General features: G+C 44.0%; 3 protein-coding genes across 3 annotated transcripts; all 3 read left to right on the forward strand.

Annotated features, from left to right (window-relative positions):
• Positions 1-843: 843 nt before the first annotated feature.
• On the forward strand, positions 844-4,911 carry pthlha (parathyroid hormone-like hormone a). Its single transcript, XM_034526517.1, has 3 exons — positions 844-950; positions 3,244-3,780; positions 4,797-4,911. The coding sequence occupies exons 1-2, from the start codon at positions 844-846 to the stop codon at positions 3,755-3,757; spliced, it is 621 nt and encodes a 206-aa protein (XP_034382408.1). The 3' UTR covers positions 3,758-3,780; positions 4,797-4,911.
• Positions 4,912-7,356: 2,445 nt separating this feature from the next.
• Positions 7,357-9,255, forward strand: c23h11orf98 (chromosome 23 C11orf98 homolog). The gene is made up of 4 exons (XM_034526260.1): positions 7,357-7,460; positions 8,251-8,375; positions 8,449-8,546; positions 8,697-9,255. Exons 1-4 carry the CDS (start codon positions 7,425-7,427, stop codon positions 8,798-8,800), a joined length of 363 nt encoding a protein of 120 aa, XP_034382151.1. The 5' UTR covers positions 7,357-7,424; the 3' UTR covers positions 8,801-9,255.
• An 11,362-nt stretch (positions 9,256-20,617) lies between these two features.
• On the forward strand, positions 20,618-27,398 carry mansc1 (MANSC domain containing 1). Its single transcript, XM_034526864.1, has 4 exons — positions 20,618-20,687; positions 20,808-20,948; positions 25,954-26,033; positions 26,793-27,398. The coding sequence occupies exons 1-4, from the start codon at positions 20,618-20,620 to the stop codon at positions 27,396-27,398; spliced, it is 897 nt and encodes a 298-aa protein (XP_034382755.1).
• Positions 27,399-27,771: the final 373 nt, after the last annotated feature.

Genomic DNA, 27,771 nt, shown 5'->3' on the forward strand with positions numbered 1-27,771 from the left:
CATGTGTGTGTGTTGTGTGTGTCTGCAGGATTCATGTGTGTGTTGTGTGTCTGCAGGATTCATGTGTGTGTTGTGTGTGTCTGCAGGATTCATGTGTGTGTGTTGTGTGTGTCTGCAGGATTCATGTGTGTGTTGTGTGTCTGCAGGATTCATGTGTGTGTTGTGTGTCTGCAGGATTCATGTGTGTGTTGTGTGTTGTGTGTGTCTGCAGGATTCATGTGTGTGTTGTGTGTCTGCAGGATTCATGTGTGTGTTGTGTGTTGTGTTTGTCTGCAGGATTCATGTGTGTGTTGTGTGTGTCTGCAGGATTCATGTGTGTGTGTTGTGTGTGTCTGCAGGATTCATGTGTGTGTTGTGTGTGTCTGCAGGATTCATGTGTGTGTGTTGTGTGTGTCTGCAGGATTCATGTGTGTGTTGTGTGTGTCTGCAGGATTCATGTGTGTGTTTGTGTGTTGTGTGTCTGCAGGATTCATGTGTGTGTTGTGTGTCTGCAGGATTCATGTGTGTGTTTGTGTGTTGTGTGTCTGCAGGATTCATGTGTGTGTTGTGTGTCTGCAGGATTCATGTGTGTGTTGTGTGTGTCTGCAGGATTCATGTGTGTGTTGTGTGTGTCTGCAGGATTCATGTGTGTGTGTTGTGTGTGTCTGCAGGATTCATGTGTGTGTTGTGTGTGTCTGCAGGATTCATGTGTGTTTGTTGTGTGTCTGCAGTATTCATGTGTGTGTTTGTGTGTTTGTGTGTTGTGTGTCTGCAGGATTCATGTGTGTGTTGTGTGTGTTTGTGTGTTTGTGTGTTGTGTGTGTCTGCAGGATTCATGTGTGTGTGTTGTGTGTCTGCAGGACCATGTTCTGCTCCAGGAGGGTTCTGCAGCAGTGGTTCTTCGCTGTGTTCCTGCTCTGTTCTCCGGTTCCTCACCTCGGACGTTCCATCGACGCCCTGAGCAGCAGAACGTGAGCAGAACATCGTTCATCACACACACACACACACACACACACACACACACACACAACCTTTCGCTACCTGTGTGATTAAAACCTGATAAGAACAACAACAACAATAATAATAATAACAATAATAACGAGGACTCAGCTGGTTTGAGTCCAAACACAATAAATGTGAAGTCGATGGACCTGAGAACCTTCTAGAGATGAAGGAGAGCTGCTCTGAGACCATCGGGGGGTCCCTCTGCTTGGGAGGGGGTTCTGGTGGTGAGATCTGGTGGTGAGGGGGTTCTGGTGGTGAGGTCTGGTGGTGAGGGGGTTCTGGTGGTGAGGTCTGGTGGTGAGGGGGTTCTGGTGGTGAGGTCTGGTGGTGAGATCTGGTGGTGAGGGGGTTCTGGTGGTGAGGGGGTTCTGGTGGTGAGGTCTGGTGGTGAGGGGGTTCTGGTGGTGAGGGGGTTCTGGTGGTGAGGTCTGGTGGTGAGGGGGTTCTGGTGGTGAGGTCTGGTGGTGAGATCTGGTGGTGAGGGGGTTCTGGTGGTGAGGGGGTTCTGGTGGTGAGGTCTGGTGGTGAGGGGGTTCTGGTGGTGAGGGGGTTCTGGTGGTGAGATCTGGTGGTGAGGGGGTTCTGGTGGTGAGGTCTGGTGGTGAGGGGGTTCTGGTGGTGAGGGGGTTCTGGTGGTGAGGGGGTTCTGGTGGTGAGGTCTGGTGGTGAGGGGGTTCTGGTGGTGAGGGGGTTCTGGTGGTGAGATCTGGTGGTGAGGGGGTTCTGGTGGTGAGGGGGTTCTGGTGGTGAGGGGGTTCTGGTGGTGAGATCTGGTGGTGAGGGGGTTCTGGTGGTGAGGGGGTTCTGGTGGTGAGGTCTGGTGGTGAGGGGGTTCTGGTGGTGAGGGGGTTCTGGTGGTGAGATCTGGTGGTGAGGGGGTTCTGGTGGTGAGATCTGGTGGTGAGGGGGTTCTGGTGGTGAGGTCTGGTGGTGAGGGGGTTCTGGTGGTGAGGTCTGGTGGTGAGGGGGTTCTGGTGGTGAGGTCTGGTGGTGAGGTCTGGTGGTGAGGGGGTTCTGGTGGTGAGGTCTGGTGGTGAGGGGGTTCTGGTGGTGAGGTCTGGTGGTGAGGGGGTTCTGGTGGTGAGGTCTGGTGGTGAGGTCTGGTGGTGAGGGGGTTCTGGTGGTGAGGTCTGGTGGTGAGGGGGTTCTGGTGGTGAGGGGGTTCTGGTGGTGAGATCTGGTGGTGAGGGGGTTCTGGTGGTGAGGTCTGGTGGTGAGGGGGTTCTGGTGGTGAGGGGGTTCTGGTGGTGAGGGGGTTCTGGTGGTGAGGTCTGGTGGTGAGGGGGTTCTGGTGGTGAGGGGGTTCTGGTGGTGAGATCTGGTGGTGAGGGGGTTCTGGTGGTGAGGGGGTTCTGGTGGTGAGGGGGTTCTGGTGGTGAGATCTGGTGGTGAGGGGGTTCTGGTGGTGAGGGGGTTCTGGTGGTGAGGTCTGGTGGTGAGGGGGTTCTGGTGGTGAGGGGGTTCTGGTGGTGAGATCTGGTGGTGAGGGGGTTCTGGTGGTGAGATCTGGTGGTGAGGGGGTTCTGGTGGTGAGGTCTGGTGGTGAGGGGGTTCTGGTGGTGAGGTCTGGTGGTGAGGGGGTTCTGGTGGTGAGGTCTGGTGGTGAGGTCTGGTGGTGAGGGGGTTCTGGTGGTGAGGTCTGGTGGTGAGGGGGTTCTGGTGGTGAGGTCTGGTGGTGAGGGGGTTCTGGTGGTGAGGTCTGGTGGTGAGGTCTGGTGGTGAGGGGGTTCTGGTGGTGAGGTCTGGTGGTGAGGGGGTTCTGGTGGTGAGAGGGTTCTGGTGGTGATATATATGTGATATCAGGAAGTATATCACTTTCACCATGTGGTCTAGTGGAGTCCAGACTCTGAGCAGACAGCTCCACCATCTGGTCTAGTGGAGTCCAGACAGCTCCACCATCTGGTCTAGTGGAGTCCAGACAGCTCCACCATGTGGTCTAGTGGAGTCCAGACAGCTCCACCATGTGGTCTAGTGGAGTCCAGACAGCTCCACCATGTGGTCTAGTGGTGTCCAGACAGCTCCACCATGTGGTCTAGTGGAGTCCAGACAGCTCCACCATGTGGTCTAGTGGAGTCCAGACAGCTCCACCATGTGGTCTAGTGGAGTCCAGACAGCTCCACCATGTGGTCTAGTGGAGTCCAGACAGCTCCACCATGTGGTCTAGTGGAGTCCAGACAGCTCCACCATGTGGTCTAGTGGAGTTTGTGTCCTTAAGGGTAAAACTTGCTTTAAAACAGCTCTTCTGTGGCTTCCTTGCAGAAAGCGCTCGGTGACTCACGCGCAGCTGATGCACGACAAAGGCCGGACGCTGCAGGACTTCAAGCGCCGCATGTGGCTGCAGGAGCTCCTGGACGAGGTCCACACGGCGGAGATCCGCGACCTCCCGGCTCGCTCCGCCGGAGGAGGCGGCGGCAGCAGCGGGGCCGGCGGCGGGCTGCCGGGAGCCGGCCTGGGCATCAACCTGAGCACCACCGGCAGCACCCTGCACTCCAAACCCCCCGGGGGAACCAAGAACCTCCCCATCAGCTTCCGGCTGGAGGAGGAGGAGGGCACAAACCTGCCGCAGGAGACCAACAAGTCTCAGACGTACAAGGACAGCGCGCTGAAAGCACCCGGCAAGAAGAAGAAGAAAGGGAGGTCCGGGAAGAGGAGGGAGGGCGACAAGAGGAGGAGGAGGGCGCGCTCTCTGGGCTGGAGGCTGGAGGACCAACCCGGGACTGGACTGCACCTGGAATGGAGGTCTCGGCTCGGGCTGCAGAGGGCGCTGCTGTAAAACGCTGTCAGTCTCTGACAATGGTGAGTCTGACGTGAAGTAGTCTGATATATATAGATATATAAATATATCTATATATATAAGACCTTCAGCACCTAGAAGAAAACATGTCTAATGCAACACCAGATGAGAAGTCTTTTTAAACCTCTGAAACTCTAAAAATACTCCAGAGAATCTCTAAAGAATATCTAAAGAATCTCTAAAGAAACTCTAAAGAATCTCTAAAGAATCTCTAAAGAAACTAAAGATTCTCTAAAGAATATCCAAAGAATCTCCAAAGAAACTCTAAAGAATCTCTAAAGAATCTCTCAAGGAACTAAAGAATCTCTAAAGAAACTAAAGAATCTCTAAAGAAACTCTAAAGAATCTCTCAAGAAACTAAAGAATCTCTCAAGAAACTAAAGAATTTCTAAAGAATCTCTAAAGAATCTCTAAAGAAACTCTAAAGAAACTGAAGAATCTCCAAAGAATCTCTAAAGAATCTCCAAAGAATCTCTAAAGAAACTGAAGAATCTCCAAAGAATCTCTAAAGAAACTCCAAAGAATCTCTAAAGAAACTGAAGAATCTCTAAAGAAACTCTAAAGAAACTAAAGAATCTCCAAAGAATCTCTAAAGAATCTCTAAAGAAACTAAAGAATCTCCAAAGAATCTCTAAAGAAACTCCAAAGAATCTCTAAAGAAACTGAAGAATCTCTAAAGAAACTCTAAAGAAACTAAAGAATCTCCAAAGAATCTCTAAAGAATCTCTAAAGAAACTAAAGAATCTCCAAAGAATATCTAAAGAAACTCTAAAGAAACTAAAGAATCTCCAAAGAATATCTAAAGAATCTCTAAAGAAACTAAAGAATCTCCAAAGAATATCTAAAGAATCTCTAAAGAAACTGAAGAATCTCTAAAGAATCTCTAAAGAAACTAAAGAATCTCTAAAGAATCTCTAAAGATTTACCTTGAACTCTACATGACTCCTACTGTATTAATGTAACTGTACGTTGTATCCTGTGACTCGTGGAAAGTAACCGGCTTGTGTCTCCGTCTCAGGACCTCCGGCCCGTCGATGGACCCCTGAACGCACCACGCAGACTTCTGTTCAGTGATTGTTTGGAAAGAAATTGGAAAATATTTATTATCTGTAAATATTCTAAATATAGCAGAATATGATACAAACTCCAACGTAGTTGATGCTCTGTGAGGCAACAGATTTTAATCTTTGTGAATCCTTGCTTTTTCTTTTTTTATTACAGTTATGTCTGATTTGTTTTGCGGTAATTTATTTCGTCTGAATGGTATATTTATTTTGTAAATGTATCGAGGTGCTGCTGACCTTCTATATTTTTGTACCATAATGCACTTTAGATATATAAATATAAATATATATATATATATATATATATACCATTGATTTAGTTTTGTGGTTGATGGAAATGAAGAAGCTCTGCTGCTGGTTCTTCGGACGCGTTCGACTCCCATCAAAGCTTTTCGTCGTCTCTTCTGTGTTCAACCCCCGTGCTGCCTTCAGGGTCTCCGTTTCCTCCACCGCCCGTTCTGCTTCTCAATGCCAAAGTTCACACCTGTACATAAAGCAACATGTTGCACTGAGATGAACTGTTCTGACCGGATTAAACACCTGAGAGGATCCTGCTGGGTGTCCTTGTGTCTCTTGGTCCTGGAAGTAGACTTTTACTCCTTTACACCAGAAACCAAAAAACAGTTGTTTGGTGGAGAACCCCAGGGCTCATCCCTGGGTCCCCTTTGGTTCTTTAACTCAATATAATGCTGTTTGGTGGAGAACCCCGGGGCTCATCCCCGGATCCCCTTTGGTTCTTTAATTCAATATAATACTGTTTGGTGGAGAACCCCAGGGCTCATCCCCGGATCCCCTTTGGTTCTTTAATTCAATATAATACTGTTTGGTGGAGAACCCCAGGGCTCATCCCCGGATCCCCTTTGGTTCTTTAATTCAATATAATACTGTTTGGTGGAGAACCCCGGGGCTCATCCCCGGGTCACCTTTGGTTCTTTAACTCAATATAATGCTGTTTGGTGGAGAACCCCAGGGCTCATCCCCGGATCCCCTTTGGTTCTTTAATTCAATATAATACTGTTTGGTGGAGAACCCCAGGGCTCATCCCCGGATCCCCTTTGGTTCTTTAATTCAATATAATACTGTTTGGTGGAGAACCCCAGGGCTCATCCCCGGATCCCCTTTGGTTCTTTAATTCAATATAATACTGTTTGGTGGAGAACCCCAGGGCTCATCCCCGGATCCCCTTTGGTTCTTTAATTCAATATAATACTGTTTGGTGGAGAACCCCAGGGCTCATCCCCGGATCCCCTTTGGTTCTTTAATTCAATATAATACTGTTTGGTGGAGAACCCCAGGGCTCATCCCCGGATCCCCTTTGGTTCTTTAATTCAATATAATACTGTTTGGTGGAGAACCCCAGGGCTCATCCCCGGATCCCCTTTGGTTCTTTAATTCAATATAATACTGTTTGGTGGAGAACCCCAGGGGTTGCAGCTTCTTCAGTGGGAGGACTTTCTGTTTTTATAACATTGTAAACAGAATATCTTTGTGTTTTGTACACTTTACGAAGCAACAATTAATAAATGAGAAGATTTAAGATAATTGATAGTGAAAACAATCATAAATTGCAGCTTTACTGTCTATCTCAACACTGTGTTTTGGGGTTCTGTCCTGGGTCAGATTAAAGTTTCTGGTGGTTATTTATTGAATAAAGTGTCTCTCAACATGAAATCAGCGTCTTTATTATCACATTGAACTCTTTGAAGTCTTTTGGTTCAGAAAAGCTCAACACATAGATAGAAATGTAATATTTATTATAAATACAGCACAATACTTGGTTTACTGTTTTGACCTGGTGTCACTTCTCATATTACTTTTCGATTATTTACCAAAACTAAAAATATGGTTATTTTAACCTTAAAACGGCCACAAATAATCAAACAAAACAAATGACAAATTGCATAATATTAACGTTTAGTAACAAATATTGACTTGTAAGTTTAAAAAGAGTTACCCGTGGATGTACTATGTACTAGGATGTACTACGTACTATGTACTAGGATGTACTAGGATGTACTATATATATATACATATATATATATATATAAATATATATATACATGTATGTATATATGTATATATACATACATGTATGTATATATACATATATATACATACATGTATGTATATATATACACATATACTGTATATGTATATATACACATATATTTATATATATACATATATAAATATATGTATATATATGCATATATACACATATATATATATGTATTACGTATAAATACATACTATATGACATATATATACACGTATATATGTATATATACATATATATACACATATATATATATATATACATACATACATACATACATACATACATATATTTATATATATATACATATATATATATGTGCGTATATATATATATATACACATACATATATATATATATCTATAAACATATATACACATATATATGTATTACATATAAATATATACTATATGACTGTCTGTGCAATGCGTGCACAGGACAGAGGGGGGCAGTAGTGAGCCGCCAGTCTGGAGGTCTGACGTCATTAATACAGCAGAAGAAGAACTCCCCCCACGAGAAGACCAGCATGGCTCCAGGAGGGAAGATTAACCGGCCGAAAACCGTAAGAAAGACTTTAATGTTTTAATGTCGGAGGAAGAGGAGGAAGAGGAGGAAGGGGAGGAAGGGGAGGAAGGGGAGGAAGGGGAGGAAGAGGAGGAAGGGGAGGAAGGGGAGGAAGAGGAGGAAGGGGAGGAAGAGCAGTGGGGGTTAACGAGGAGCTAGGAGCTAGCATGGACAGCTAACGTAAACACGGCTTCTAGCTAACTTTGTTGATCATTGATTTACACATTGAACATAATACTGTACTCGAGTACACACTCGAGGTACTTGTACCTCTTAACCACAGTATTCCATATGCTGCTACTTCGTTTCTCTCCAACTCCTTTGATGTATTTATGATGTTACTTTGTACATACACACGTGATACGACGCAGTGCTATATACTCAAGTACAGCATTAAAATACTATTAAATGTTTTCATGAGTACATTGTAATAATAATACATCAATGTAAAAGGAGGCATTCTGCATATTAAGAACTTAACAACACATATTGAATACACATATATATATATATATATATAATGTGTGTAATATTCAGATACATTCTGAATGCGTGCTGCCCGTCCACGAGCTGACGAGAAACATCTTTTTATGAATTAAAGATATTTACTGAGCGACTTTTGTTCAGAGTCAAAACGCATCCCCTGTTTTCATAATTATTTTAGTGGTAAAAAGCTTAATTTTTAAGTGTTTGAGGGTCGTGGATGTTTTTATCCAGCTTTGAATCCCGGCTGTGGACATTGATCGTGTTGTTGTTTTTTTGTTGTTGTTGTTGTTGTTGTCCTGCAGGAACTCGGCGACAACCTCTTCAAGCGCCGGCGCGTCCTGAGCCGAGAGAAGAGGAAGAGGCATCTGATCGTCGGCGCCGTGGTCGACGAGGGTCTGATCACCATCCACCACCTGAAGAAGAGGACGTGAGTGCCCTCAGACAGGAAGTCCACGTTGTGGAGGCGGGACAGGAAGTGAATGTTTGTGTTCAATGTTCAGGTCGAGCCAGCGAGCGAACATCACTCTGTCTGGGAAGAAGAAACGGAAGCTGCTGAAACAGCTGCAGAACATGAAGCAGGATGAGGCGCGTACGGAAGGTGAGGGATGCCTCTAGTAGAAATATATATATATATATATATATATATATATATATTAATAAATAAATTGATACGGTGACGTTTGAATCCAACAGGAAGTTTCAGTCTGAAACAGGAAGTGGTTTGAACTCTTGTTGCCTTTCTCCTCAGTCCAAGCAGCACCAACGAAGAAGAAGCCGGACTCGTCTCCAATGACGCAGAAGAAGAGAACAGCTGGATGTCAAGAGGACATCGAGATGAACGACGTGGAATAAAGACCACGAACGCAGCCCAACGGATCTATCTCTCTATATCTCTATCTATATCTCTATCTCCTCTCTCTCTCTATCTATCTATCTCTCTCTATCTATATCTCTTATCTATCTATATATCTATATCTCTATCCATCTATATCTATATCCATCTATCTCTATATCTCTATCATTCATTCAACACTTTGACTTCAACTTTGAGTCAAACTAAAGAGACTTGAAGACAAAAAGTTCTCATTAATAATTATTATTTTCAAAACTTGTTTTTTGGTCAAAATGGATGATTCTTTATGAATATTATCTCATTTAGATTTAACTCGTCACAAATTATGATTAAATAACATGATTCTGACTGAATATATAATAATAGTAAATGGTGTTTTTCAATGATAAGTCAAATAGTTGTAAAAGTTGTCATAAATCATTCATATCTGTTTTATTAAACATTTAACTTCCTGCTTTGTTTCATTCTGATTGTCAAGTCAAACATTGATTTTAGAGAAAAAGATATAAAAAATAAGAAGAGCCTCTGTGTGTATATGTATATATATATTACATTACATTTCATGTCATTTAGCTGACGCTTTTATCCAAAGCGACTTACAATAAGTGCATTAAACCATGAGTCCAAACTCAGAACAACAAGAATCAAGAAAGTACAATTTCTTCAATAAAGTTAAACTACAAAGTGCTATCAGTAAGAGACATTTAAGTGTTACTAAAGTGTTAAACTACAAAGTGCTATCAGTAAGAGACATTTAAGTGCTACTAAAGTGTTAAACTACAAAGTGCTATCAGTAAGAGACATTTAAGTGCTACTACGGCTCTACCTTCCCTATTCAAGGTGTAGTCACTAAGATGTGTTTTTAGTCTGTAGAGACTTCCTGTCCTGATGTCAATGGGGAGCTCGTTCCACCAATGAGGAGCCAGCACAGCAAACAGTCGTGACTTTGTTGAGTGTTTAGCTCGAAGTGAAGGAGCTACAAGCTGATTGGCAGAAGCCGAGCGAAGTGAACGAGCTGGGGTGTGAGGTTAGACCATGTCCTGGGTGTGAGGTTAGACCATGTCCTGGTGTGAGGTTAGACCATGTCCTGGGTGTGAGGTTAGACCATGTCCTGGGTGTGAGGTTAGACCATGTCCTGGTGTGAGGTTAGACCATGTCCTGGTGTGAGGTTAGACCATGTCCTGGGTGTGAGGTTAGACCATGTCCTGGGTGTGAGGTTAGACCATGTCCTGGTGTGAGGTTAGACCATGTCCTGGGTGTGAGGTTAGACCATGTCCTGGGTGTGAGGTTAGACCATGTCCTGGTGTACGGTTAGACCATGTCCTGGTGTGAGCTTAGACCATGTCCTGGGTGTGAGGTTAGACCATGTCCTGGGTGTGAGGTTAGACCATGTCCTGGATGTGAGGTTAGACCATGTCCTGGGTGTGAGGTTAGACCATGTCCTGGTGTGAGGTTAGACCATGTCCTGGGTGTGAGGTTAGACCATGTCCTGGGTGTGAGGTTAGACCATGTCCTGGGTTAGACCATGTCCTTGGTGTGAGGTTAGACCATGTCCTGGGTGTGAGGTTAGACTATGTCCTGGATGTGAGGTTAGACCATGTCCTGGGTGTGAGGTTAGACCATGTCCTGGATGTGAGGTTAGACCATGTCCTGGGTGTGAGGTTAGACCATGTCCTGGGTGTGAGGTTAGACTATGTCCTGGATGTGAGGTTAGACCATGTCCTGGATGTGAGGTTAGACCATGTCCTGGGTGTGAGGTTAGACCATGTCCTGGGTGTGAGGTTAGACCATGTCCTGGGTGTGAGGTTAGACCATGTCCTGGGTGTGAGGTTAGACCATGTCCTGGATGTGAGGTTAGACCATGTCCTGGGTGTGAGGTTAGACCATGTCCTGGGTGTGAGGTTAGACCATGTCCTGGTGTGAGGTTAGACCATGTCCTGGATGTGAGGTTAGACCATGTCCTGGTGTGAGGTTAGACCATGTCCTGGGTGTGAGGTTAGACCATGTCCTGGTGTGAGGTTAGACCATGTCCTGGTGTGAGGTTAGACCATGTCCTGGATGGGAGGTTAGACCATGTCCTGGTGTGAGGTTAGACCATGTCCTGGGTGTGAGGTTAGACCATGTCCTGGTGTGAGGTTAGACCATGTCCTGGTGTGAGGTTAGACCATGTCCTGGTGTGAGGTTAGACCATGTCCTGGTGTGAGGTTAGACCATGTCCTGGGTGTGAGGTTAGACCATGTCCTGGTGTGAGGTTAGACCATGTCCTGGTGTGAGGTTAGACCATGTCCTGGTAACCAGTGAAGGTCGTGGAGGAGCGGAGGATTGTGCGTAAATTTAGGAGGTTGAAGACCAGTCGAGCAGCTGCATTCTGGATGAGCTGTAGAGGTCGAATGGCATTAGCAGGTAGACCTGAAGAAGGGAGTTACAGTAGTCTAGCCCTCAGATGACCAGAGCCTGAACCTGGACCAGAACCTGGACCAGAGCCTGGACCAGAACCTGTGCCGCCTTCTGAGTGAGAAGAGGTCGTATTCTCCTGATGTTGTACAGCATGTACCTACAGGAGCGTGTTGTTGCGGTAATGTTGGAAGTCAGGGAGAGTTGACTAACAGGTGTCACACCGAGGTTCCTGGCAGTCGGGGGCGGGGCCAACACTGAGTTGTTGAAGTTAATAGTCAGGTTGTGGGTGGGAGAGACTTTTCCTGGAAGGAGGAGAAGTTCAGTTTTGTCCGGGTTAATTTTCAGGTGGTGAGCAGACATCCACTGAGAGATGTCAATCAGACATCCACTGAGAGATGTCAATCAGACATCCACTGAGAGATGTCAATCAGACATCCACTGAGAGATGTCAGTCAGACATCCACTGAGAGATGTCAGTCAGACATCCACTGAGAGATGTCAGACAGACATCCACTGAGAGATGTCAGTCAGACATCCACTGAGAGATGTCAGTCAGACATCCACTGAGAGATGTCAGTCAGACATCCACTGAGAGATGTCAGTCAGACATCCACTGAGAGATGTCAGACAGACATCCACTGAGAGATGTCAGTCAGACATCCACTGAGAGATGTCGGTCAGACATCCACTGAGAGATGTCAGTCAGACATCCACTGAGAGATGTCAATCAGACATCCACTGAGAGATGTCAGTCAGACATCCACTGAGAGATGTCAGTCAGACATCCACTGAGAGATGTCAGACAGACATCCACTGAGAGATGTCAGTCAGACATCCACTGAGAGATGTCGGTCAGACATCCACTGAGAGATGTCAGTCAGACATCCACTGAGAGATGTCAGTCAGACATCCACTGAGAGATGTCAGTCAGACATCCACTAAGAGATGTCAGTCAGACATCCACTGAGAGATGTCAGTCAGACATCCACTGAGAGATGTCAGTCAGACATCCACTGAGAGATGTCAGTCAGACAGGCAGAGATTCGTGCTGCTACCTGTGTTTCAGATTGGGGAAACGAGAGGATCAGTTGGGTGTCGTCAGCATAGCTGTGGTAGGTGAAGCCATGCGAGCGAATGACAGAGAGAGAGAGTTGGTGTACAGAGAGAAGAGAAGAGGACCAAGGACTGAACCCTGAGGGACCCCAGTAGTCAGAGGACAAGGCTCAGACACAGATCCTCTCCAGGTTACCCGGTAAGAGCGGTCGGTGAGGTAGGATGAGAAGAGTGAGAGCAGAGCCTGAGATACCAGGTCCTGGAGGGAGGACATGAGGATCTGGTGGTTCATTGTGTCAAAGGCAGCGGAAAGGTCTAGAAGGATGAGGACAGAGGAGAGAGAGGCTGCTCTAGCAGTGTGAAGCTGCTCAGAGACAGCAAGGAGGGCAGTCTCTGTTGAGTGGCCTTGAATCCAGACTGGTGGGGGTCTAGAAGGTTGTTACTGTGAAGAAAGGAGGAGACTTGGTTAAAGATAGCTCGCTCTAGAGTTTTGGAAAGGAAGGGGAGGAGAGAGACAGGTCTGTAGTTATTGACTTCAGGTCTGTAGTTATTGACTTCAGATGGGTCGAGAGTGGGTTTCTTCAGGAGAGGGTTGACTCCGCCTCCTTCAGAGAGTTAGGGAAACAGCCGGTTGAGAGGGAGGTGTTAATAAGATGGGTGAGAAAGGGAAGAAGGTACGGAGCAATGGACTGGAGAAGGTGAGACGGGATGGGGTCAAGGGGGCAGGTGGTTGGGGGGTCAGAGGTTACCAAGGTAAGAACTTGATTAGGAGACAGGGGGATAAAAGAGGAAAACAAGGGGGAAGAAGGTGAAGTTACTAGAGGTGTAGTTATGGAAGATGGATTAGTAAATGAAGAGCGTATGTCGTCTATCTTTTTTGTAAAGTAGTCAACAAAGTGGCTTGGTAGAAGGGTGGAGGGAGGGGGGGGACCAGGGGGGTCAAGGAGGTTGGAAAAAATTGAGAAGAGCTTTTTAGGGTTAGAAAAAGAGGATTCGATTCTGGATTGGTAGAACAGACTTTGGGCTGCAGAGAAGGAGGAGAGAAGAGATTGGTAGGCGAGCAGGTCGCTGGTGTGTTTGGATTTTCGCCATTTCCTTTCTGATGCTCGCATAGTGGCTCTCTTGGCGCGCACCGGTTCGGACAACCATGGAGCCGGAGAGGACTTGAGGACCTTTAGAGTCATAAGAGGACAGAGAGAATCAAGAGAGGACGACAGCGTAGAGAGAAGAGTGTCAGTGGCGAAGTTAGGATACATGAGTGAGAAGGAATCGGTTGAAGGGAGGGCTGACAGAACAGAGGAGGCCAGAGAGGAGGGTGAGAGGGAGAGAGGGAGAGAGGGTGAGAGGGAGAGAGGGTGAGAGGGAGAGAGGGAGAGAGGGAGAGAGGGAGAGAGGGTGAGAGGGTGTGGATGTTGTGACGGACAGGTGCAGAGTCCGTTGTGGGAGGGTTGTCAGTTCCAAAGAGTGGGAGAGAGTAAGAGATGAAGAAGTGGTCAGAGACAGGAAGTGGAGTTACAGTGAGGTTAGATGTAGAGCAGTTTCTGGTGAACATATAGTCAAGGTGGTGTCCAGCTTTGTGAGTAGGAGGGAAAGGACTGAGAGAGAGAGCAAAGGAAGACAGTAAGAGTAGCAGGTCACATGACTTCTGTCTGGATGTTAAAGTCACCCAGAAGGATGAGCGGGGGGCCATTTTCTGGGAAGTTTGATAGGAGGACGTCTAGGAACCAGGAGGACGGTAGAGAACAACAATGGTTAGATGAACCGGATGAGTAACCGTCACAGCATGAAACTCAAAAGACAGTGGGGTAAATAATGGAAGCGGGTAGAGAGCAAAACTCCATTTGGGTGAGATGAGTAGACCTGTGCCACCACCCCGACCAGTGGATCTGGATGTGTGGCTGAAGGAGAAGGCCGAGGAGAGAGCAGCAGGGGTTGATGTTGTCTGGTGTGATCCAGGTCTCAGTGAGAGCCAGGAAGTCCAGCGATTGCTTGATAGCGAAGCCAGAGATGAAGTCGGCCTTGCGGTTAGCTGACTGGCAGTTCCAGAGGCCCCCTATGACGAGGTGCTGGGTCTGTGTGGAGCGGGTAAATAAGAGAGGAGGGATTTTGATGCATGTGTGACCGAGTCCGCGGTCTCTAGTATCTACGAGTAGATGTGCACACAGGTATGGAAAGAAAACACATTATCACAGAGAAATGTTTATACTCAGCCGCCCTCAGCCACCACCGAAGACTCCAACGAAAGACTCCTAGGTCTTTATCCTCAGAGTCTTGACTCCAACCAAAGACTCCTAGGTCTTTATCCTCCGAGTCTTGACTCCAACCAAAGACTCCTAGGTCTTTATCCTCAGAGTCTTGACTCCAACCAAAGACTCCTAGGTCTTTATCCTCCGAGTCTTGACTCCAACCAAAGACTCCTATGTCTTTATCCTCAGAGTCTTGACTCCAACCAAAGACTCCTATGTCTTTATCCTCCGAGTCTTGACTCCAACCAAAGACTCCTAGGTCTTTATCCTCAGAGTCTTGACTCCAACCAAAGACTCCTAGGTCTTTATCCTCAGAGTCTTGACTCCAACCAAAGACTCCTAGGTCTTTATCCACCGAGTCTCCATACGAGGAGTCTTCCCTGACACTACAAGCCCCAGCCTGGTTATACACCTGAGTTGGCGGTAATTAGTTACAGCTGTGATGAGCCCGCCCACAGGTCGTTGAAGGAATTGCCCACTCAGTGATCGATACTGGTAAACAGGGGATCCTCGCTAACAGTGAAGTCTCAGTTTGCTAGAATGTGACATTCTTGCCAAACTGATCAAGGACAAAGATCAGTTTACCTCAAGGTAGAAAGTAGAATAAAGTTTAGTCCCTAGTAGATTTGGATTACAGAGCAAATACTTACATATATGTATGTATATATACATATATATGTAAGTATATATACATACATATATATGTATATATATATGTATGTATATATCGATATATATATGTATATATACATACATATATATATACATATATATGTATGTATATATACATATATGTATGTATATATACATATATATATGTATGTATATATGTATACATACATATATATATACATACATATATGTATGTATATATGTATATATCTATATATATGTATACATATATATATATATGTATGTATATATGTATATATATACATATATAGATATGTATATATATGTATGTTTATATGTATATATATATGTATGTATACATATATATATACATATATGTATGTATATATATGTATACATACATATATATATGTATGTATATATATATATATATGTATATATCTATGTATGTATGTATACATATATATATATGTATATATGTATATATCGATATATATATGTATGTATATATATACATATATACGTATATATATACGTATATATATATATATACATATATACGTATATATATACGTATATATCTATATATATATATATATATATATATATATATATATATATATCAATGATAGTAATGTCATCTGGTGGTATTTTAGAGGTTTGGTGAGTCGTTTAATCTTTTTAATAAACTCAGTTTTCTCCCAGTGTGTCAAACCCCCCATCATCTTCATCATCTTCCTCAGCATCATCTTCATCCTCTTCATCATCTTCCTCAGCATCATCTTCATCCTCTTCCTCATCTTCCTCAGCAGCATCCTCTTCATCCTCTTCCTCCTCTTCCTCAGCAGCAGCATCCTCTTCCTCATCTTCCTCCTCTTCCTCAGCATCATCATGTGACGTCGCTCTTCTTCCTCCTGCAGACAGAAAGCAGCCGCTGCTCGTCCCCATCCCATAATACTCTCCATCATTGGACCCGCTTTGTGTGAAGGGTGCGCGCGTCTTACTGGGACTGAACTGGTGCGACTGGGACCGACTGGGACCTGCTGGGACCTGCTGGGACCTGCTGGGACCTGCTGGGACCTGCTGGGACCGACTGGGACCGACTGGGACCTGCTGCCGGCCGACGGGAGGACGATGGAGGCGGCTGCGCGTTGAGAGAGACCCGCTGAAGCAGGTAGACCCGAGCCAGACCCGAGCCGTCCGTTAGCACCGAGACCCGCTGAAGCAGGTAGACCCGAGCCAGACCCGAGCCGTCCGTTAGCACCGAGACCCGCTGAAGCAGGTAGACCCGAGCCAGACCCGAGCCGTCCGTTAGCACCGTTACACCGGTGACTGTTACCGGGACGCCAACCAGCGGCGTGTTGACGCCATTTAAACACTTTGTCTGATAACAAAGACCACCAAGACCACGAAGACCACCAAGACTACCAAGACTACCACCAAGACTACGAATACCATCAAGTCCACCGAGACCACCGAGACAACCGAGACCACCGAGACCACAGAGACCAACGAGACTACCGAGACCAACGAGACTACCGAGACTACCGAGACCACCGAGACCACCGAGACCACCGAGACCAACGAGACTACCGAGACCAACGAGACCACCGAGACCACCGAGACCACCGAGACTACCGAGACTACCGAGACCACCGAGACCACCGAGACTACCGAGACCACCGAGACTACCGAGACTACCGAGACCACCGAGACCACCGAGACCACCGAGACTACCGAGACCTTTGTGTTATTTACGTCGCTTTAAGCTAGCAGCGCCATTATGTCACCGGGAGAAAACTATGGAAGACCATTGATCACCAAATGATATAATAACTATAAACAGTGTTATAACTATAAATACTGTTATAACTATAAACAGTGTTATAACTATAAATACTGTTATAACTATGGAAGACCATTGATCACCAAATGATATAATAACTATAAACAGTGTTATAACTATAAATACTGTTATAACTATAAACAGTGTTATAACTATAAATACTGTTATAACTATGGAAGACCATTGATCACCAAATGATATAATAACTATAAACAGTGTTATAACTATAAATACTGTTATAACTATAAACAGTGTTATAACTATAAATACTGTTATAACTATAAATACTGTTATAACTATGGAAGACCATTGATCACCAAATGATATAATAACTACAAATACTGTTATAACTATAAACAGTGTTATAACTACAAACAGTGTTATAACTATAAATACTGTTATAACTATAAATACTGTTATAACTATAAACAGTGTTATAACTATAAATACTGTTATAACTATAAACAGTGTTATAACTATAAATACTGTTATAACTATAAATACTGTTATAACTATGGAAGACCATTGATCACCAAATGATATAATAACTACAAATACTGTTATAACTATAAACAGTGTTATAACTACAAACAGTGTTATAACTATAAATACTGTTATAACTATAAATACTGTTATAACTATAAACAGTGTTATAACTATAAATACTGTTATAACTATAAATACTGTTATAACTATGGAAGACCATTGATCACCAAATGATATAATAACTATAAATACTGTTATAACTATAAACAGTGTTATAACTATAAATACTGTTATAACTATGGAAGACCATTGATCACCAAATGATACAATAACTATAAATACTGTTATAACTATAAATACTGTTATAATTATGGAAGACCATTGATCACCAAATGATATAATAACTACAAATACTGTTGTAACTATAAACAGTGTTATAACTATAAATACTGTTATAACTATGGAAGACCATTGATTACCAAATGATATAATAACTATAAACAGTGTTATAACTATAAACAGTGTTATAACTACAAACAGTGTTATAACTATAAATACTGTTATAACTATAAATACTGTTATAACTATAAACAGTGTTAGAACTATAAACAGTGTTATAACTATAAATACTGTTATAACTATAAATACTGTTATAACTATAAACAGTGTTATAACTATAAATACTGTTATAACTATAAATACTGTTATAACTATAAACAGTGTTATAACTATAAATACTGTTATAACTATGGAAGACCATTGATCACCAAATGATATAATAACTATAAATACTGTTATAACTATAAACAGTGTTATAACTATAAACAGTGTTATAACTATAAATACTGTTATAACTATAAATACTGTTATAACTATAAATACTGTTATAACTATGGAAGACCATTGATCACCAAATGATATAATAACTATAAATACTGTTATAACTATAAATACTGTTATAACTATACATACTGTTATAACTATAAATACTGTTATAACTATGGAAGACCATTGATCACCAAATGATATAATAACTACAAATACTGTTATAACTATACATACTGTTATAACTATAAATACTGTTATAACTATAAATACTGTTATAACTATAAACAGTGTTATAACTATAAACAGTGTTATAACTATAAATACTGTTATAACTATAAATACTGTTATAACTATAAATACTGTTATAACTATGGAAGACCATTGATCACCAAATGATATAATAACTATAAATACTGTTATAACTATACATACTGTTATAACTATAAATACTGTTATAACTATACACACTGTTATAACTATGGAAGACCATTGTTCACCAAATGATATAATAACTATAAATACTGTTATAACTATACATACTGTTATAACTATGGAAGACCATTGATCACCAAATGATATAATAACTATAAATACTGTTATAACTATAAACAGTGTTATAACTATAAACAGTGTTATAACTATAAATACTGTTATAATTATGGAAGACCATTGATCACCAAATGATATAATAACTATAAATACTGTTATAACTATAAATACTGTTATAACTATACATACTGTTATAACTATAAATACTGTTATAACTATAAACAGTGTTATAACTATAAATACTGTTATAACTATACATACTGTTATAACTATGGAAGACCATTGATGCCCAAATGATATAATAACTATAAATACTGTAAAAGAATCATTTGAGCGAAGCTAAACCTAATCACACCTTTAAACCACAATATTCTAAAGATGGTGTTCAGGCGATTTATTAAATAAACGTGTTCACAAGTCGTTCTGCTTGAGGTGCACGACAACAACATGCTTTAAAATATGTTATTGAGTTTCTTCTTGAGCCAAATGCTCAAACTACAACTCTCTCTGCAGTCAATATATTTTTATTTGTTTTATTGTGAGTTCTTATAATCAACATTCATGTCAACAAATATACTGAAACTCAATTTGACCTCCATATGTATGTTCTGTTCATATTCAGCCTCTTTAATTATGAATGAAGCTGCCGACACGTTTATTTCACACAAAGAACGGCAAAGCGAGCTTTTTTATTATTTATGTATTCAACGGTTGGTTCTGATTTTACAGCGTTTGTGTCTTTAAATCTCTGAACTTGTATTCATATGTTTAGTGGCTGTGGAGCAGGAATGGTTGTAACATTGTTCACCTGTAAGGTGCAGCAGCTAGGAGACGAGGAGCTAGGAGATAAGGAGACACCATGAGTGTCCTCACAGGAGATAAGGGGGCATAACGAGTCTCTGTCCTCACAGGGACCGGGTGAAGTCCAGGTCTGAGGACTGTGGACCCGGAGATCCACGGAGCCTCCGATGGAGGGCGGGTCTGGGCGTCCCGGTGAGATCCTGGTCTGCAGAACGTTTGTTTTCCTCTCCGTCCTTCAGGAACCCGACGGACCTCGTTCGCTCTCAGAAAACATCAAAAAACGTGAGCTTCTTTTTTTAGGAGCGGCAGTTCATTTTTAGATTTCTATTTTCTGCTCCACGGATTGATTTTTCTAATTTAGTTCTGCGTCTGTTGGAAAAGACAAGCTTTTAAAGTCTAAAATAACGTTTCACAGCCGATGTTACGCAACAATATTAATAAGCCAGCTTCAAGTGAACGCGTTGATTAGAGAGCTTTTATTTACTTTCTTTATTCCTAAAACAAGCAGAAAACATGCCGCGGTGCATTCAGGTGCTCCTCGGGTGTTCAGAGTTTGAAGCTTTAAATTACTAGTTTTGTCCCCTACAAGTTTATTAAATATAAACAATAAATATAATGTTTACATGACATCAGCGTTAAAGATCATTCATAACTTTTTCTTATGGTCAAATATCACGTGAGCAGAAATATCCCACGTCACATGAACGCAGCATGACACTCTGCTTGCTAACAAGTATAGTACACGATAACATACCATAATATAGTCGTTGACCTTTGACCTCTACGCAGGTGCAGTGCCTCCCTCGTTCTTCATCACAGACTCCAGACCAGCCATGCCGTCCTGTTGGACGCTGCTGCTGCTCTTGCTGATGACATCACTTCCTGTGTCCGCTGTGGAGCCGGAGACGTGCTTCTCCAGACAGCACCAGAGCGCCATCGTGGACGTCCGGCAGGCGCTGAGCCGGCCGGCGACGGCGATGGACACCCGCGTGGTCCGGTCGGAGAGGGACTGCGTGCTCGCCTGCTGCTCAGAGGACGTGAAGCCAGGTGAGCCTCCCTGAGACCTGGACTCCCTGGACCTGCATCTTCATATGCACATATATATATATTACATCAGGTAGAACTTTAAATCCTTCACTCCTGAAACTCTCTCCACCGTTTCTGAAGGCGCCAAATGCAACATGGCCGTGTTCAACGGCAACAAACACGCCGGGGACGATAACTGCTTCCTGTTCCACTGCCAGGCGGAGCAGGACTGCCCCTTAATGAAGGCCCAGGACGGCATCAACACCTACGACATCTACAAGGGTGAGTTCACCTGTTCAGGTGCTCTGTTCAGGTACTCTGTTCTCTACCTGTTCAGGTACTCTGTTCACTACCTGTTCAGGTACTCTGTTCTCTACCTGTTCAGGTACTCTGTTCTCTACCTGTTCAGGTACTCTGTTCTCTACCTGTTAACGTACTTTCAATTCAATTCAGTTTATTTTGTATAGCCCAATATCACAACCTCCCCTCAGAGGGCTTTACAATCTGTACACATATGACATCCCTGACCTTTGACCTCACATCGAATCAGGAAAAACTCCCCAAAAATAACCTTTGACAGGGAAAAAAGTGAAGAAACCTTCAGGAGAGCAACAGAGGAGGATCCCTCTCCCCGGATGGACAGATGAATAGATGTCATGTGACCAGATGAACAGAGTTACAGAGTTACATAAACACATTACATGAATATGACAATGTATGAATGGAACTCCAATCCATGAAACAGAAGGAGGTAGAGAGGAGGGGGGGCGGGGCATCAGCAGGGCCAATGGGAGGCCGGTTCACCAGCATCAGACACCTCCAGGTCCAATGGACCCTCTGAGACGTGAAGTCACAACGACTCCAGGGAGGAAGCAGAGTTAATAAGGTGCAATGGAGAGATGTAAATTCATCCATAAGGAGAGAGAGAAGAGGAGATAGGTGCTCAGTGTATCCTAAAACATCCCCAGCAGCCTATAAGCCTATAGCAGCATATCAAGGGGCTGGACCAGGGCAAACCTGATTCAGCCCTAACTATAAGCACTATTAATCTTTTTGAGACAAGATGTGCCTGATTTTTTAAATGTTACGTAGATGATAAAATGCAATCCTTGAGATTTGCTTAACGTGGAGTTAAAGGACAAGTCTGGGTCAAAGATAACTAGAGATTCTTTACAGTGGTGTTGGATGCCAGGGCAATGCCATCTACAGAAACCACATCACCAGATAATTGATCTCTGAGGTGTTCAGGGCCAGTAAAATAACTTCAGTTTTGTCTGAGTTTAACATCAGGAAGTTGCAGGTCATCCATGTTTTTATGTCTTTAAGACATTCTTGAATTTTAGCGAGCTGGTTGGTCTCCTCTGGTTTGATCCATAGATATAATTGAGTATCGTCTGCATAGCAATGAAAGTTTATGGAGTGTTTCCTGATAATATTGCCCAAAGGAAGCATATATAAGGTAAATAAAATGGGTCCAAGCACAGAACCTTGTGGAACTCCGTGATTAACGTTGGTGGTCATTGAGGCTTCATCGTCTACAAATACAAACTGAGATCGATCTGATAAATAGGATTTAAACCAACTTAGTGCGGTACCTGAAATGCCAATCGACTGATCCAGTCTCTGTAATAGGATGTCATGATCAATGGTGTCGAACGTAGCACTAAGGTCTAACAAGACCAGTACAGAGATGAGTCCTTTATCAGCACTAAGGTCTAACAAGACCAGTACGGAGATGAGTCCTTTATCAGCACTAAGGTCTAACAAGACCAGTACAGAGATGAGTCCTTTATCAGCACTAAGGTCTAACAAGACCGGTACGGAGATGAGTCCTTTATCAGCACTAAGGTCTAACAAGACCAGTATGGAGATGATTCCTTTATCAGCACTAAGGTATAACAAGACCAGTACAGAGATGAGTCCTTTATCAGCACTAAGGTCTAACAAGACCAGTACAGAGATGAGTCCTTTATCAGCACTAAGGTCTAACAAGACCAGTACAGAGATGAGTCCTTTATCAGCACTAAGGTCTAACAAGACCAGTACGGAGATGAGTCCTTTATCAGCACTAAGGTCTAACAAGACCAGTACGGAGATGAGTCCTTTATCAGCACTAAGGTCTAACAAGACCAGTACGGAGATGAGTCCTTTACCAGCACTAAGGTCTAACAAGACCAGTACAGAGATGAGTCCTTTATCAGCACTAAGGTCTAACAAGACCAGTACAGAGATGAGTCCTTTATCAGCACTAAGGTCTAACAAGACCGGTACAGAGATGAGTCCTTTATCAGCACTAAGGTCTAACAAGACCGGTACAGAGATGAGTCCTTTATCAGCACTAAGATTTAACAAGACCAGTACAGAGATGAGTCCTTTATCAGCACTAAGGTCTAACAAGACCGGTACGGAGATGAGTCCTTTATCAGCACTAAGGTCTAACAAGACCAGTACGGAGATGAGTCCTTTATCAGCACTAAGGTCTAACAAGACCAGTACGGAGATGAGTCCTTTATCAGCACTAAGGTCTAACAAGACCAGTACGGAGATGAGTCCTTTACCAGCACTAAGGTCTAACAAGACCAGTACAGAGATGAGTCCTTTATCAGCACTAAGTTCTAACAAGACCAGTACAGAGATGAGTCCTTTATCAGCACTAAGGTCTAACAAGACCAGTACAGAGATGAGTCCTTTATCAGCACTAAGGTCTAACAAGACCAGTACGGAGATGAGTCCTTTACCAGCACTAAGGTCTAACAAGACCAGTACAGAGATGAGTCCTTTATCAGCACTAAGGTCTAACAAGACCAGTACGGAGATGAGTCCTTTATCAGCACTAAGGTCTAACAAGACCAGTACGGAGATGAGTCCTTTATCAGCACTAAGGTCTAACAAGACCAGTACAGAGATGAGTCCTTTATCAGCACTAAGGTCTAACAAGACCAGTACAGAGATGAGTCCTTTATCAGCACTAAGGTCTAACAAGACCAGTACAGAGATGAGTCCTTTATCAGCACTAAGGTCTAACAAGACCGGTACAGAGATGAGTCCTTTATCAGCACTAAGGTCTAACAAGATCAGTACAGAGATGAGTCCTTTATCAGCACTAAGGTCTAACAAGACCGGTACGGAGATGAGTCCTTTATCAGCACTAAGGTCTAACAAGACCAGTATGGAGATGATTCCTTTATCAGCACTAAGGTCTAACAAGACCATTACAGAGATGAGTCCTTTATCAGCACTAAGGTCTAACAAGACCAGTACAGAGATGAGTCCTTTACCAGCACGAAGGTCTAACAAGACCAGTACAGAGATGAGTCCTTTACCAGCACTAAGGTCTAACAACACCAGTACAGAGATGAGTCCTTTATCAGCACTAAGGTCTAACAAGACCAGTACAGAGATGAGTCCTTTACCAGCACTAAGGTCTAATAATACCAGTACAGAGATGAGTCCTTTATCAGCACTAAGGTCTAACAAGACCAGTACAGAGATGAGTCCTTTACCAGCACTAAGGTCTAACAAGTCCAGTACACAGATGAGTCCTTTATCAACACTAAGGTCTAACAAGACCAGTACAGAGATGAGTCCTTTATCAGCACTAAGGTCTAACAAGACCAGTACAGAGATGAGTCCTCTATCAGCACTAAGGTCTAACAAGACCAGTACAGAGATGAGTCCTTTATCAGCACTAAGGTCTAACAAGACCAGTACAGAGATGAGTCCTTTACCAGCACTAAGGTCTAACAAGACCAGTACAGAGATGAGTCCTCTATCAGCACTAAGGTCTAACAAGACCAGTACAGAGATGAGTCATTTATCATCACTAAGGTCTAACAAGACCAGTACAGAGATGAGTCCTTTATCAGCACTAAGGTCTAATAATACCAGTACAGAGATGAGTCCTTTATCAGCACTAAGGTCTAACAAGACCAGTACAGAGATGAGTCCTTTATCAGCACTAAGGTCTAATAAGACCAGTACAGAGATGAGTCCTTTATCAGCACTAAGGTCTAACAAGACCAGTACAGAGATGAGTCCTTTACCAGCACTAAGGTCTAACAAGACCAGTACAGAGATGAGTCCTTTACCAGCACTAAGGTCTAACAAGACCAGTACAGAGATGAGTCCTTTATCAACACTAAGGTCTAACAAGACCAGTACAGAGATGAGTCCTTTATCTGATGCATTAGGAGGTCATTTGTAATTTTCACCAGTGCTGTCTCTGCTGTGGTGTTTTCTAAATCCTGTACTCTGTTCTCTACCTGTTCAGGTACTCTGTTCTCTACATGTTCAGGTACTCTGTTCTCTACCTGTTCAGGTACTCTGTTCAGTACCTGCTCAGGTACTCTATTCTCTACCTGTTCAGGTACTCTGTTCTCTACCTGTTCAGGTACTCTGTTCTCTACCTGTTCAGGTACTCTGTTCAGTACCTGTTCAGGTACTCTGTTTAGTACTTGTTCAGGTACTCTGTTCTCTACCTTTTCAGGTACTCTATTCTCTACCTGTTCAGGTACTCTGTTCAGTACCTGTTCAGGTACTCTGTTTAGTACATGTTCAGGTACTCTGTTCTCTACCTGTTCAGGTACTCTGTTCTCTACCTGTTCAGGTACTCTATTCTCTACCTGTTCAGGTACTCTGTTCAGTACCTGCTCAGGTACTCTGTTCTCTACCTGTTCAGGTACTCTGTTTAGTACCTGTTCAGGTACTCTGTTCTCTACCTGTTTAGGTACTCTGTTTAGTACCTGTTCAGGTACTCTGTTCTCTACCTGTTCAGGTACTCTATTCTCTACCTGTTCAGGTACTCTGTTCAGTACCTGCTCAGGTACTCTGTTCTCTACCTGTTCAGGTACTCTGTTTAGTACCTGTTCAGGTACTCTGTTCTCTACCTGTTCAGGTACTCTGTTCTCTACCTGTTCAGGTACTCTATTCTCTACCTGTTCAGGTACTCTGTTCAGTACCTGCTCAGGTACTCTGTTCTCTACCTGTTCAGGTACTCTGTTTAGTACCTGTTCAGGTACTCTGTTCTCTACCTGTTCAGGTACTCTGTTTAGTACCTGTTCAGGTACTCTGTTCTCTACCTGTTCAGGTACTCTGTTCTCTGTTCTCTACCTGTTCAGGTACTCTGTTCTCTACCTGTTCACGTACTCTGTTCTCTACCTGTTCAGGTACTCTGTTCTCCACCTGTTCAGGTACTCTGTTCTCTACCAGGTACTCTGTTCTCTACCAGGTACTGTCCTGTTCTTTTCAGTTAGATGATGTTAAATGTCCTCCTTGTGTTTCTTCACAGGTTTGATTCATCCGACCACAGTCAGACCTTTGACCGTGATGTTCACCACGGAACAAACCACCACCACCTCCGCCACACCGGCAACAACAACAACAACACAAAGTACAACCACCACCACCACAGCAGCACCTCCACCCATCCTTATCATCGCCACTATGCCTCCTGGAACTCCAGCACCCTCCACCTCCTCCACCGAGACAGCAGCTTCTACATCTACTTCCCCAGCAGCCACCACGAAGAAGCCAAACAAAACCAGCAGAAAGATAAACAAAATGGCCAAGAAAGGGAAGCTTCATCCAGTTAGCAACACAACCAGCACGACCACCACCTCCCCCATCTCCACCCGGCCGACACAGAGGTCCACCACATCACTTCCTGTTGTCACAGCCAACAGGAAGGCTGCACCAAGAACTCCTGACACACCACAGCCCAACACTGAAACCACTACTCCCACCACCACCACTACTACTACTACTCCAACAACTACTACTACTACTCCAACCACTACTACTACCCCAACCACTACCACTACTACTACTACTACCCCAACCACTACTACTACTACCCCAACCACTACTACTACCCCAACCACTACCACTACTACTACTACCCCAACCACTACTACTACCCCAACCACTACCACTACTACTACTATTCCAACCACTACTACTACTACTCCAACCACTACTACAACTACTCCAACCACTACTACTACTACTACACCAACCACTACTACTACAACCACTACTACTACTACTCCCACTCCAACCACTACCACCACCACCACCACCAATACTCCTGTTCCCACCACCACCACCATTGATTTGTCCCCCACGAAGACGACTCTATCAGCGGTCATCGTCCCCAAAGGCGCCGTCCAGTCCGACCTGTCCGACCAGTCCGACCTGTCCGACCAGTCCGACCTGTCCGACCAGTCCGTTCAGTCCAACCAGTCCGTCCAGTCCGACCAGTCCGTTCAGTCCGTTCAGTCCGTTCAGTCCGTTCAGTCCGACCAGTCCGTTCAGTCCGTTCAGTCCGTTCAGTCCGACCAGTCCGTTCAGTCCGTTCAGTCCGTTCAGTCCGTTCAGTCCGACCGGTCCGACCAGTCCGACCAGTCCGACCAGTCCGTCCAGTCCGACCAGTCCGACCTGTCCGTCCAGTCCCACCAGTCCGTCCAGTCCGTCCAGTCCCACCAGTCCGTCCAGTCCGTCCAGTCCCACCAGTCCGTACAGTCCGCCCTCCAGAACTCAAGCGTCGGCCGGGGGAAGCCGGCGTTGGCGGTGGCCTCGCGGGGGGCGGTGAAGAGCGGCGTGGTGGCGTTCATGGTGTTGGGGCTCGCCGTACTCACGCTGGCTCTGGCTGTCGGCGGCCGGAAGGCGATGGAGTCCTTCGACAGGCGGCACTACACGAGACTGGAGCTCAACGACCTTCACTACGAGGTGTGACGGAGCTCGGGGGGCGATCGGGAACGAGAAACAGGACAAAAGTGACCCGATAACGGAACGTCTGCGTCACCGATGAGTGGAAACACTCCATCCCGATTGGCTGAAGGGTGCGCATTACGTTTCATAACCTGTGGCATCAGGTGGTATTCATGTTGCTCTCTGTAACGAGGATAATGCAACCTGTGCGGTTATGAGAAATAATGCACCGCGTGGAGACCAATAAACCCTTTTGATTGCCTGAAGAAGGCGTCGTCACAAAGCTAGTTTTAGTTTTTCATGAACATAAACGACTTCATGTCATAAACTATTTACGGTAGATTTTTAAAAGCACCAGACGCAGATATTGTATCTGTTTGGTTGTTTAAAAAAATGC

This window comes from Cyclopterus lumpus, chromosome 23 (assembly GCF_009769545.1).
Source record: "Cyclopterus lumpus isolate fCycLum1 chromosome 23, fCycLum1.pri, whole genome shotgun sequence".
NCBI classification, from domain to species: domain Eukaryota; kingdom Metazoa; phylum Chordata; class Actinopteri; order Perciformes; family Cyclopteridae; genus Cyclopterus; species Cyclopterus lumpus.